The sequence below is a fragment of the Phyllostomus discolor genome, chromosome 4, assembly GCF_004126475.2.
Source record: "Phyllostomus discolor isolate MPI-MPIP mPhyDis1 chromosome 4, mPhyDis1.pri.v3, whole genome shotgun sequence".
In the NCBI taxonomy this organism is placed as follows: Eukaryota; Metazoa; Chordata; class Mammalia; order Chiroptera; family Phyllostomidae; genus Phyllostomus; species Phyllostomus discolor.
In genome coordinates this window covers 206950611-206964556 of record NC_040906.2, presented here as the reverse complement: position 1 = coordinate 206964556, position 13946 = coordinate 206950611, and the positions used below count along the sequence as shown (strand labels likewise).

Below are 13946 nucleotides of genomic sequence, written 5' to 3'. Positions count from 1 at the left end.
ATCTCTTCGCTCTTAATGCTGTGAGCAGACAGGGATTATTTTGGAGAAGGAAACGAGAAAGGAATTAGTACTGCAGGGGCGGAAGGCGAGCGGCGACACTAGGAGAGCCCTCACACCAAAGCCACTTGTCCCCTCTCTGCCGGCCCCTCCCGCCTCCCGCCTCCCGCCTCGAGGGAGCGTGGTGAAGGAAGCCACGGCCGCAGGGGTGGGGACTGCCAGCTGACAGACAACACACAACGAGTCACGCCGTGTTATCTGCGCTCACGCTCCTCAGGGTTAGTCCAGGAACTCAAGACCTTACATCCTTCTGTCTTTCTTTCTGTTTTAATTAAACACGTAAAGGTTAATAAACAGACATAGTCCAGAGTTAGTAGGTTGGTATTATAACATTTATTAAAATAATGCCATGGGTTAATAGAAACAGCAAAGAACCAAAGAATTAAAATGCAAGCTATGTAAAATCCCAACTAAAACCCAAAAGTATCTAATGTACTCATCCATCAGCTAACTAAAAAGCCCGAGAAAGACAAGACACCCAATATAATAAAGTACTGCAAAACAATTGGCAATTTTCAGTTATCAAAATTGTGGATTTTGCATTTTGTATCCTTTTCTCAATCAAGAAAAAAATTCTTTTTGAATGTTATATAACATACATATAAAACAAGATAGAAAAATACATTATAAACTTGTAACAATGGCTGTAAATACATTATCTTACATGTTTCTCATAGGCAATAGGTTGGTTATGGTACATACATAGCATGAAACTACTGAGATAATAGAGAACAGACAAAAATACATGTCAGCTGTACGGTAACATACAAGCGACACTCCCATCTACCCACGCTAAAAAATTACATAATACTGTCAAAAAAAGTCTTAAAAACTACATATTTTAATAAGAAATAAATTCAATAAAGACTGATAATACTGAGAACCAAGGCATTCAGAGATTTCAAAAGTCATGCTTATTTTCAGTTGATCCAAAACTGTTTCAACTAGGGTTCCACAAGTTTGCTCACAGCCAACATCACTCCTAAGGGTCACACGTCTATTCCGCACGTGTGCCTTCTTCCCCAGAAAAGACCTTTGATGAACGTCTAAAATGTCCAGGTACAACACAGTTGAGATGAAACTGGATCGAATACTGGTATTGTTTTTAAACTACTATCACCTCAAGTGTTTGAGTGTCGCAAATTTATTCAATCAACCAACCAAACAAAGTGGAAAGCAAACGGCACGGCGCGCGCTGTGGACAAACCGAACAGCGGTGCGTGGGACAGGAAGACAAGCGGTGGCACGTCACACCGGAGCTGGCCGCTACAAAACAATGCGTGTCTATTGCATAGTAAATAAACCGAAAACGTTTCCGAGCGAGACCAGGTGGCGGAGGAGGTCCCCGCGAAGGTGCTTGCTGAGCGTACTGCTGACGTCTGACTGTGCAGGTGTGTACGGGGGACGAGCTGAACGGCTGGCACCCACTGCCCCTGACATTTGCCACGCCTGGTACTGAAGCGGCTGATGGTCGCTAAGTGTTCAGAGAGATGCAGGCGCTGTGCACACGTCACTTCAACTGCACGGAACTGAACGTGGGGAGGGACTGGGGCTCAGACTCGTATGTAGCTGAGTGTTTATATGCACGGTGATGCTGGATCTTCACATTCTTTTAAAGTTAAAAAAAAAGGTGTGTGTGTGAGGGCAGGGGGCATCTTACGTTATTAAAACTGGCAAGGGGGGTGGGCTACCCAAGTGACCTGGTAGGGAGAAAGAAGTCTGATTAAGTTTGGGTCATTTAGAGAACACTGTTTTCCAGAGTGAAAAAATCAAGAAGGTTCATTTTTGTGAAGACGTTTAGCTAAGTATAATATTAATCTTCAAATAATAAGGCAGAATTCAACACACACCTTCGTCTCTGAATTTAAAAACAAAGCTCTAATTTGTCTGTAAACTGATGTTCAAATCGCACATAATTTTTATCTCAGAATCCTTTGGGGTAACATTAAATACTGCAATAATCGAAAGCAATCAATTATGATTTTAAAAGAATGTTTGAAAACACATGTCAGGCATTAGAAAAATTATCAAATTTTTTCACAGTATCAGATTTGGCAAATTTGTATCAAGGTAACGTGGCAAAAAATAGATTAATTCAAACCATCAACTCATTTATCTCCCTCTTGTCTGCTCTCACACACTGGGCAGCTGGCGACACGTGCTGACTTGTACGCCGAGGGAGGAGCTGGTCTTACGAGACACTGGACTAAATGACCATGAAGAAAAATAAGGCACTTCCTTTTCTTTAGACTTATTCCAATACTTAAAAAATAAAAAAGAAAGACAAAAAGGCTCTTTTGGTCTTTTGTTTCTTGACAACCACCAGAAAAAATCATTTAATGAAATAAAGGGTTTCTTTGTTCTTTTTCTTTTTTTATAACACTTGAAAGTATAAAATGCTACATTTCCAAAAATATAGATATTTTTTCTGCACCAGCACCCTTGTATAGTAAAAGTATCTACTTTTGTTCATTGTTTCAATGCGCTACACTTTATCTACAATTTCATTACATGTATACAGCAAAGAGGCAAGCATGGCTTTTACATCCTTAATGATTTTTTCTATACAGGGAGGTTTAAAAAAAATATTTGAACAGTTTGCCCAGTAATGTGACACATAATGCATGTACCTTGTTCTCATATATTTTTAAGGAGCTGTAAAATAAAGGTTTAGTAATTTTAACTCAGATACTTATTTTCTTAAAAATAGTGTCGCAGTTTTGTTCTTTGCATTCCTTTTCGAAATCCCTCGCTAGGTGTTTCTCACGGCACACTTCCCGTGCTTCCCAGGCCGGCCGGCAGCAGCGCAAGGCCGCCGCCGCCGCCCGCCCAGGGCGCTGCAGTGACCGAACAGCGTATCGAATTTTGAATACTTTTGAAATCCCTTCACCAACGACATCCCTGACCAAAGGTTCATGCATGATGCATCACCACACAGTACATTCAGAGCGTGGACTCGCCATGAGAAGGGAGGGCTCCTGGGAAGTCTCTCACAGTAACTGCCTGTCACTGAGTAGTCGGGGCCACCCGTCTCCCCTCCTGCGGGGGGGCCTTCTTACCGTTCGCTTAGGGCGGGGCATTGAGAGATGATCAGTGCTGTGGCGTGAATTGGGCCTTATTGCTTTACTACTATTCAGTGCAGGTTCTAGAACCATTTTCACCCAAACAGGAAAAACAAAACGAAACAAAACAAAAGCTGAGTTGGAGGACAACAATTTCTTTGTCTTTTGTTTGGTTAGATGGTAAGACGAACGGACAAGTGCCTCAGCTCGCTGCACTGACGACAGGCAAGCAAAGGCGATTACCAGTTAACTGATCAGCAGGCAGGCATGGTCAGGTCATCATTGGGTGAAGAGTTCAGAGGTCAGAAGGTCATAGGTTAGTTGCCGGTGGCGGCTGGGTGGTTAGAAACAAAAAACAAAACAAAAAAAAAAAGAAAAGAAAAGATAGAGAAGAGATTAGTTTCAGCTAGTGACGGCTTAATGACAACATGAAAAACTAATCACGACTAATAAAAAAAAAGCATGTGTAATTCTGACAAACTGATTGACACCATCTACAAAATACAATAAAAATCATGACAATTTCATATCATGATTTGAACGAATGAAGGAGAGCCCTCTCCCACAAAAACAAAAAACCGGTTAACAGGAAAAAATGGAAATAAAATGTAACTAACGACTAACAGTTAGTAGCCCGATGGGGGGAACTGAGGACGAGGACAACGAGGGGTCCGGTGCACAGGACTCGGAGCGGTCCACGCGGGGCCAGGGCCCGGCCGCCGCCAAGCATTAGTGCTCTCTCGGATGCAAGCATTAAGCAACTATTAATGATGGATGTGATTATTAACAACTGATGATTAATAGAAATGAAACTAAAGAAATTTAAATTTGTATGAACTTGGTTCAACATAAACTCTGGGCCAAACAAGGTTTCTTTTGTTCAATAAATGTTTATTGCTTTTTCAATTGTTCTATTTACAAACGACACGGGGTCTCTGGCCTCAGGACACAGAGCGACACTAACCTGCAGGCTAGCGGTGTAGGCAATGTCGTGGGACCAGAAAGGGCCAGGCCCTTTGTGCGCTGGCCCACGCTTTCCAGTTGGAAATACTATTTTACACATATAGAACACTTATAAAATGCACTTGCATGTAAACACTGTGAAATCCTGCCATTTAAAACTCTATACTCAAAAGCTCTAAGTACATCAAAAAATAGAAGAAATTTCTAATTGATACCAATAAGGCATTTTAAAACTACAGCTTTCTTTATTCAACTTCAAAGCTAATTCTCTGCAAATACAATAAAATCTGACATTTCATATACATTCCTGCTTTATATATTTTAAAAGAAGCCACCTGTAAATACTATTTTCTTTTGCAAAATAACAAACAGAACAAAAAAATCTTTAAAATTACAGTAAAACATAAAGTAGTTCTCAAGTGGAAAAGTTCTCGTCCCCAATGTCCTTGAGTTGTTCCTTCCTTAATCAACACTGTCACGTTCTGCTTCGCCAAACTTGGTCCACTTAACAGTAGTATGATTTTTAAGACTCATTCAACAGCTTAATTATTTCTACTATATTCTGAGGTTTGAAAGAATTTTCTGTACTGTGGCCACTGTGACTACGGCAGAGGAGATACGAAATGCTTCAGTGCAAAGGTAGATTCTGTGCCGCTTCGTAAATCGGAACCCAGTGGGTCTAACGTTCACAGAGTCAAATGGTCTATGTAGTCGACTGGCTTGCCCTCACCTGACAAAAATGCTTTCTGCAGTCTATCATTTAGAATAGTGTAAAAATACTACAAAAATACTGTATCTTTAGTGTGACCAAATCATCCCTGAATTTCTTAAAAATAGTGGAATTCCATTTAAGACACAAACGGCTACTCCGCAGTCAAAGCAGAAGACACACGGTTCGCACGATGCAGCCACGTGGCTTCCAAGGCCCTCCAGAGACATAGAGTCTCAAAGCGTTTCCCACGCTAACTTAATTCTGATTAAAATTGTATTAAGTTTCTTATACAAACTGTATAAATAATGGTTTCTGTAAAACCACCATTCAGAAATATTCTTGTTTTTGCATGTGGAACCCACAGAAAAAGCAGACCACCATTTCCACGCACACCTAGAACGCCTCCTCTGCCAAGTCCTGGCCCCCACAGTACACACAGGTGTGTCAACCGTGCAAAATAAGGTAGGGCTCACTTTGACTAAAAAGTCAGTTGGTCTTTCATAGGCTTCAGATTCAGTTTTGCCACACGCAGAGGTGGGTTTACTTTTAGTGAAGAACTAGGCATTTGTCAACCATGCCGTACTCTGAATGCTCACACAGAATTAATTACACGGCTACAGGTCCAAGGGCTGAGCTTCCTTGCATTAAATGAACACTTATATTAATCTTCCCCTCAAAAGATTAAAAAAATAATAAAAAACCCTCAACACTAGAGAAAACAGTAGTATCATAAAATAACTTAAAAGTGAAGGACTTCAGACGCCTCCCCCGGACCCAGCGAGTGCGCACAGTGACAGCGACAGCAGTGTACAGAGGACTCTGTTATTCAGAGGGAAAAGGTAGCATTTCGGTTTGCTGACATTGCATTTTGAATAGAAACAGTGACAGGACTAATGAAAACACATGTAACTACAAGAGAGCCATGCATGGAATGTGTTCTTATTTTGAAATACAATAAAATCTTCCTAGTATTTTCAACTATCTCAAGGCACTGGAGTACTGAGTAGGCCAATAATCATTGTGTTAAAACAAAATTATGAAAACTCTAAAAGGGGTGTACAAGGAAAGGTTAACAAAAGAAAATCTACTTCCAAATCCTCCTATTTCAGACAGTAACTACGGGGAAAAGTTTAAATCATTCATGGAATTCCTTGGGTTCTTCAAATCTACATGATTTCCTCCCCTGTGGAAAAACGCCCTCCCAGCGAGGAGACGTGCCCTGGTGTGAGGGGAGTGCTGCGCACGCGTGTACGTGACACTCACAGGGAGCACCGTCCTCACAGATGGCCACCGAGCTGGGGGTCCCTTCATTTTGCTCATTAAATCGCTATAAGTAACATATTAGTTAAAAATCTTCAAGGCTGTTTAATTATATATTATGCTAAATAAATATCATCGATATCTTTGGAAAGGTATTTTATTCTGACATGGACAACAGCTGTGTCCAATATTTATCATCAGTGTTCAAGATAACTATGCAAAGTATAGATAGATCTTTCACAAGTTCATAGAAGATGTAGAATTGAGGTTTCAATCCATCACTTTTCCAAACTGGTATTAGTTAGATTAACTAAATCGGTAGGTAATAAATGTGCCATAAAAAAAAAAGCTTATAAAAAATTCTCTTCTGCCTTGCTTTGGATTCCTATCTTATGATCTCAAACTCAGAAAAAGAATTCAATGTCAATAAACCGAAAATATCACTCCTCAATAAACATAAATACTTCTTAAAGGGTCCAAGGGAATATATAGGACACGGATTACAAATGCTGAGAAGGAGAAAAGTGAAGACTTATTTCCAGTCACAGGTCAGTCAGAAAAGACGCCCCGACAGCTGGGTGTGTCACCACAGAACTTCCAAAGACAGTTTACCTTCAGAAAATACATTTTAGCAGCAAATGACAAAAATCAAAGGATCCATTTTGGAAGAAAACATAATAAAAGGGGATTGCTTTTCTGACTTATAAACAAGATCCACCTGCACCCAAGTTCTCTTCACAGTCTTTACTTGGCTGGTCTCAGCTAAGTACTCGACATGTGTAACCTCGTGTTTGTACAGTGGCTCAAATGCCATGTTAAAAAGGAAAATGGGAAAATAAATCTTCAATTTTCTCCAAAGAACACAGGAGGCATATATTCCTTTACTTCTCTCATTAAAGCACCATCCGCTCAGTTCATTTTGCAAAACCAACCCAAAATTTCAGAACAATTAAAAGAAAACTTTTAGCAAAAATTATTATTGAGAATTAAGGAGAAAACAAAAATTCATAGCTCCCCAAATGGACTAATATGTGTTTTAGTAGGAAGAAATCATAGTACATACTAATAGAATTTAATAAGTTAAAATATGAAGGGAGGGAAAAAAAACACAAAAATGCATCCCGAGAAACCCACCCCTTAAATCTGTCAATTATTATAAATTAATTTAGAAAAGGAAAAGAAACGTTGTGCAGGTAAACAGTTATGTGTTTTTCCATCAGGTGTGGTGTTGCAAACTGTACAGACACCCGGCGCATTTCTCAGAAACAAGAACTGCAGAACTAAACTAACCTCGGTCTGCGGTCACAATCCTTTGGTAAGGATGGACACGCATATCGTGCCTTCGAACTTTAGTAGCCACCGCACCTAGTTAAATTGCAATTACCAAGACAAAGTTAGAAAACATTCACAAGGGGGAAAAAACAAACATTAACAGGTTTATCAAAATGGATTTCAAATGTTCATTTACTACAAAAACTTCATTTTAAGAAACACGTTAAGGCACAGTAGTTTTAAAATTAACCATAATATGCTGCGTATATATGCGTCTATTAATATTGCATTTATTTCAAACATCTTGGCCTTAACCTATTTTATCCATTAACTTATAATCCCAAGACACAGTATTTCATGAACTCTATGAGACCCAAACAAACATTTACGCTTTACTAGTCACATATTCACTGAAGTGCTTTTCTCGCAACAGGACCACTTAAAAGCACGCCATGCTCAATGCTGACAATGACTGGCTAACCTTCAGACCGCTTCCAGAGTTTATCGTGTAAAAAGGTTTATGAGCAGTTCGTAAAGCCTACAGATTGTGGTTTTAAACTTTGAGTCAATAAGTATGAACCGCAATGAATTAGGTGATTAGTAAAGCAAACAGTATAGTACACTTAGCAGTCAGTATACTACTACACACTCCTTTATAAATTACCGTTACTTTGTAAGGTTATAGACTAAACCAAATTAATAACATACTTTTACTTCCTATCAGTGTGCAAAAAGTGCAAGTAAGTCACTGACTGCTAGGCTAAGCTTCCCTCCCCCCCAGAGGCTGCTGAGACTAAGCATTTGTTAAATTCAGATCTGATGAGGGTTCAGTTAAGACCGTTCTTGAATTCTTAGCCTTTCGTTGGGAAAGCCATACCTAAAGATAAAAGGAAGGGAATTAAAAATTAGTCACCAATGAAGATTTGATGCTATTACCAATCTCCTCACTACCACCAACACACATGTCTGCATCTGTTTTGAAGGGCACTGCTTATTTTAAAATAATATGATGTGAGACTTGATATACAGCATGCATGTTATCTGTGTGCAAATTTACTATAACTTAGCAATTTGAAATGATTTTGTCAGTTCTCCAAGTGGTCTCAATCAATATCACCTTTTACTGCTTAGGTAGCAAAGCAAGAAATAATAGATTATAATGGACTTTAATCATTTAGTACTCGCTATTATTCATCTTATGACTGCCAATTAGATATGTGTGTATTTTGGTTTCAATTGTCAGTCTAATAATTACAAATTTCCCAACACAACCAAAAACACACTGCTTTGAAATGACAAGCAGATTCTGCAGTGCCCCTTGCTGACTCTAAGCAGTAAAGTGGTCCGTCACCCCTTTTCCATTTCAGGTAAACTAATCTCGGACGAGTTTACTCCAAGAGGCAAGGCCAGTGAGCTCTGGCTTGGAGAGGGCTGGAGCAGCGGCCGGGCCTAGAGCCCGCCCTGCAGGGAGCGGCAGCCCCCCTCCCCCAGCAGACGCTGTGCGTGCAGCAGGGAGGAGTTCTGGGGAAAGGAGCAGGCGGGGGCCACAGGACAGAGCGTTAACAGTTAAGAAGAAACGTAAACAGGTTATATGTTACAGGTTATTTTAAAAATGCTTCAAGAAATGTGCAACAGAAGTAAGGATCTCATAAACAGCTCTATGGTGTGATTCTGACCTGGAATACTTTACACAGTGATTTAGAGGTAACCGACAACATGTACAATAAGATGTATTTGCTCATGAAACAAGAGGCACCTGAGTGCATGCACACACACAGATAACATACAGAGCGTTGTGGTTTTCTTTAACTGAACAATGAATTTTCAAGTTTAAATCTTTGTCCAGGTTCGCTAAAGGCTTTCGAATTTTGATAAATCCATGTTAATGCTGGAAAAAAAACCCTTAGAAGATCAAAGTCCTAAAAGTGAACAGCATGCATGCAGCACCAAGGTCATATCCAAATCAAGGAAAAAAGTATTCAAATTCTGTCTGGCAAAACAAGGGCAGCGCGGCAGCGGCCTGCCCCGCACCGCCTGGTCGTGTTACAGCAGCTGCTGCACTCTAGTCCTTCCTCCGGCAGTCAATGGGCTGAAATATCAGGCATGACTGGCATTTCAATCCACTCTATAAAAAAAAGGCATCGGTAACGTCTTTTTCAAGCACACCACTTTTTGTTCACGTAAAACTGAGCTTTACAGTATGACCTGTGTTTTTGCCTCAGGGGGGAATCTACCTCAGTGGCTTGGTCTCGACTCATCGGTTCCATGCTGTGCTACTGAAACTGTGAGTTTCTCTTAGGGTTAATATTAACCAGGACTTCAAAGGAGGAAAAAACAAAAAAACTTGAAGAATGCAGCTACTGACTAGGACGCTTTCATATTTTAAATGATCACGAATATTAGAAAGCACAACAATTACAGCAGTTTTAAAAACCTCAGAATATTTTCACATAGAAAATTAAAATTTAGCTGACAAACAAATTCCTGAGGTGAAAAGAAGCTGACTTCGTGGCAAACTGTGTGCCGGGGAGGGCCTGCAGCTCCGGAGGGCCGCCGGGAGGTCAAATGCGACAAGTGTGTCCTGTCGGAACGTTCGGGTTTGCCCACCCGAAGTGAGTCTCAGTTACCAGGGCAAATCCGAACGAGTCTTAGATGCAGTTATCTGGAAGGGGAACCCTACGAGGGCTGCAACAACACAGACCGAGTCCCCAGCCTCTCCCAGGGGGAACCTGTCTCGCCTCTCTCGCACTGAGGTCATGATTTCCCAGGCTTCCGGGGCAAAAGCTTAGAAGAAAAACGTTAGCCCTGCAGAGAAAACAACTCACCTAACACGCCACTAGGTTCAATGGGATACTCAAGAATCGACGTAGCTGGTGCCAACGTGTAGGGGTACTCATAGGGGGTGTAGATCAAGCCAGCTTCGGGCCCGGGAGGAACTATCGCAGCAGTGGGGTGAGGAGTCCCGTTCGGCATGACGGCGGTCTGTATCTGTCTGATCAAAGGCATTATGGTGGGGCCGGCCGGCGTCGGGGTGCGCAGGGCAGCTGGGGGGAGGACAGGCGCAGGCCCGGTAATAATCCTCGGAGCAGCCTGGGCTGTGGCTGCAAGAGAAAAGGCAAGGGCTGCTACAGTAAGCAAAGAAATTCAGAAGGAAGTACAGAGACAGCAGTGCAAAACACAGAAAACGAGAGGGAAGTGGGGAAAAGAAAGAAAGAAGCGGGAAAGGAGAAAAATAAAAGGAAACCATTAGTACATGCGCCGATCACACAACAACGCCAAAGCACACTGATCAAACGCACTGGCTCCCCTTCCCAACACGATTAACAGTCAATGTGCAAAAATTAAAAAGCCACTGTAAAAAAACTGAGACCATTAATAGGTTATATTTAGTTTATACTGTTGATGCATCTATGTTTTTAAGATCTCATAAGGCTAAAGGTGCATGCAGAAGCACAAGGAAAACACTCGCATTAAAAGATATTTTTTAAAATATTTTGCAATTGGAGTCCACAGAAACAGTTTTGGCGTATTTCTAAAAGAGTAGATTCAGTTTAAAATTAAAGGAAGAATCATTTTTACTATATTAAATAAGCCAACCATCTACTATTTACATATAAACTTCCTGCACATGTAGAAACTAACTTCTCATACAAAGCAATACAGGGTGGGGCGAAAGTGGGTTTGTAGCTGTTTGTATGGAAAATAATACAATTAATAAATAATGATACAAGAATCAACTGTTTTTGTATACTCACAACTACTTCCGCCCCACCCTGTACAATGAATGTCCCGTTCCCCGGGGCATGACGTTGAAGACATGCTCGTTCTCTCGAGGAAACGGAAGCCAACCATCTGTCAAGCGACCACTTCCGAACCCAACAGGTTGTCTACACTTTGGAAAATTGCCCAGCACTTTAAAATTCAATTTCTTTAAAAAAATTAGTAATCTCGCCTTAGATTTTCTTAAAATATAAATTTCACATTTCATTTTAAATATAAAAAAAGCACCCTCTTATATAACTTGGGAAAGCATATCCAAACACAAAGGAACCAACCGGATTAAGACAGTGAACACCGACTGTCCTCTGTGAACTCACACAGAAACCCCCCCGGGGGAAACACTGGGGGGCGGGGGGGGACACACACACATGCGAGGGAGTGGAGAGGACAGAACTCAACAGAGGGATCACGGCATTCAGACACAGTCCACACTAGCTCTGGAAGTTTTCATTTTCTGTCCTTTTCATGAATGTAACAAAATAACCTAGAAGTTTAAGTCTGAAGCCTTAAATCTGTAGTTAATGGAATAGGAAATTTCGTTAAACTCTTGAGTTTAGAAGTTTAAATTTCATCAAAAGACTAGAAGTTTCTAGACCCCGCACTTGGAAGACACGCGGGAATACATTGAAAACAGGCAGGCCCAGCACCCACAGTCTGAGACAGCAGTAACAACGGGGCTGCTGGTCCCACACGGAGGGCCCATCGTTTGCGCCCTCCGCTCTGTCCGACCGTTCGCGGGCTGTGCCGCCACCACGGGGAGAAAGGTGTGCGAACAAACGGCTGCGGTGGCCGCCGGCCCGGCCCCAGTCTCGTTCTTACGTGATTTGATGTTGGCATCTCTGTAGGTGCCGTTCAGAATCGCCAGCTCCATCAGCTGCATCTTCTTCAGGCTGTCTTCTCCCTCTGCCTGGACAAGGAAACCACGAGAGCAGTGAGCGCGTGCCAACGCCTGGCCCCCGTTCCAACCCCGTCCCCGGAGCCTCCAGCGCATCCGTGCTTCCCGCCCCTGGTCGGACGGGCCCAGCCTCCCGTGTGCGCCCCGCGCCCCGCCCTGGCTGGCACTCGGCCTTCCCGACCACGCCCACCTCACACACCATCCCCCTACATCAGCGCTGCTCCATTCGGGGGAGTCAGTCATATACAGGCATCTGTTATCCGTCCTTCCTATTTTCTGTTTTTAGGAAATGTCTCATGACTCATATTCATAAATTAATCAACTGCCACTCTTGTTTCAGTCCCTAATGCCTTGCAAAAATGAACTTGTTCAGTACATTAAAAAATTGAACATTTCTATAAATCTAAAATGAATATAAAAGGCTTTACAAACAAAGAAAAATTATATGACTGATTCACCTGGAAAAACAAAGCCTGGACAACAAATTAGTAGAGAAAAGAGGAAAGGAAGAGTGACTGGTATTTATTTTCAATTCCAATCATCGTCCTGCCAACTACAGACAAGCCTGACCAAGAACTTGACTGACCTGAATTTAAAGAAGGTTTTAGACGCAGCAGAATGGCACAACAGGACTTGTCTTCAAGGGCTCACTCTGCTGTTTTGTGAATGGACTACTGGGAGCAAACCGCCCAGTCATGAGCCTCAGCCTAGCCCAGGAGACAGATGTGAGACTGGACGGGGTGCAGGTGGTAAGAGATGCTAAAAGTAAGTTCCCCTGACAGGACTGGACTGGGTAGATGTTGGAGGGAGGGAACAGGAGACATCAATGTTTAGGTCTTTAGATTGGTATGTGGCGGCTCCACCTGACGAGAAGCTCAAGGCTAAGCGATACGGAATCAGCTATTAAGCTTGGAAGTGCCTACTTGACACACGTGAGTGAGGATGTCTTGTAGGCGGGTGACGCGGATCTGGGGTCTACTTAGCTCCAACTCAGCCTATTAAAGCCGGCAGAACAACTATCCTCCACAGCACGTCCAGAATGGTTTTCTCCAAGATGATTATCTTATTAAGCTCCAAAATGACCTGCTAAATAACTGCTTTCAGGTGCCGGGTCTAGGGTCCGTGTGGTGCGACTTCCTCTTTGCCAGCCGGCTGTTAAAGCAGAGGGATGGGTGCGCCGGCTGAGGGCAGGAGGGGCTCCTTCCCGGGACAGAGCGCTCCCCGCACACGTGGCCCCAGTGCCCGGGCTCGGGCTTGGGCCCTGCCTGCGGGCAGCAGCCGAAGGTGTCTCCACGCCTCTGCTGCCGAGGCCCCAGTGACAGCCGTGCCGGGACCCCCACTCTCAGGTCTCAGTTGCACCCCTGCTCCGAACTTTCTGCGTGTCTAAGGTGTGGTAACAGAGCCGCTCTCCTCCTTCTCCCAGCCATCAGGGTACCAGCTGCTTCCTGCAGTTTCTAAGTCTGTGCCACGCCCTGTCTCTTTTCCCTCAGCAGTTCCTGACACCAGTGGAACCAATCCCTGTATTAATTCTCTCTGCTGAAACACTGGGAGATCTTATCTAATGTCATTGTTTTGTTCTGGGACTTCAGGTGAGATGACGTAAAACGAACCCAGGTTCACCACGGGCTGGCTGATAAAACAAGAGTGAAGTCCCTGTGGCACCTGAACATCGTGAGAAACGATGGAATCCGAGGGCCTGGGGCGCCTCGTGTAGCCTCTGCTTTCCTGATCCGGAACCGGCTCTCCACTGCCGTTTCTCAGAATCTGCATTTCTCAGACTGGCATTCGCAGCCACATCAGCTCCCTCTCCCTTATGCCACCAAACCCAGTTTCTGCCAAAAATCCATGCAGACTCTGTGACAGTCTGCTACCTACTTCTTTAGGTTATTTAAAGGTCCCTTGATTCCACGTTCCTTACTTTTCCCAGTCTTCAACGTTCAGTTAA

General features: G+C 42.8%; 1 protein-coding gene across 9 annotated transcripts in view; it reads right to left on the bottom strand.

Annotated features, from left to right (window-relative positions):
- Window positions 1-371: 371 nt before the first annotated feature.
- The window catches only part of QKI (QKI, KH domain containing RNA binding), a 140463-nt gene continuing 126888 nt past the window's right edge, over window positions 372-13946 (bottom strand). The window contains exons 5-8 of one of the 9 annotated variants that reach the window (XR_004902956.1): window positions 11926-12013; window positions 10152-10451; window positions 7345-8203; window positions 372-3453 (exon numbers count right to left, since the gene is read on the bottom strand). Coding sequence is in view for 8 of the 9 variants with exons in the window: in XM_036024965.1 (XP_035880858.1) it covers window positions 3437-3453; window positions 7345-7419; window positions 10152-10451; window positions 11926-12013 (480 nt within the window). In the remaining variant the exon portion in view is untranslated. Of the gene's footprint in view, window positions 3454-3989; window positions 9452-10151; window positions 10452-11925; window positions 12014-13946 lie in introns of those variants that run through there. The other 8 variants (XM_036024965.1, XM_036024959.1, XM_036024961.1 and 5 more) reach the window with 8 other exon arrangements.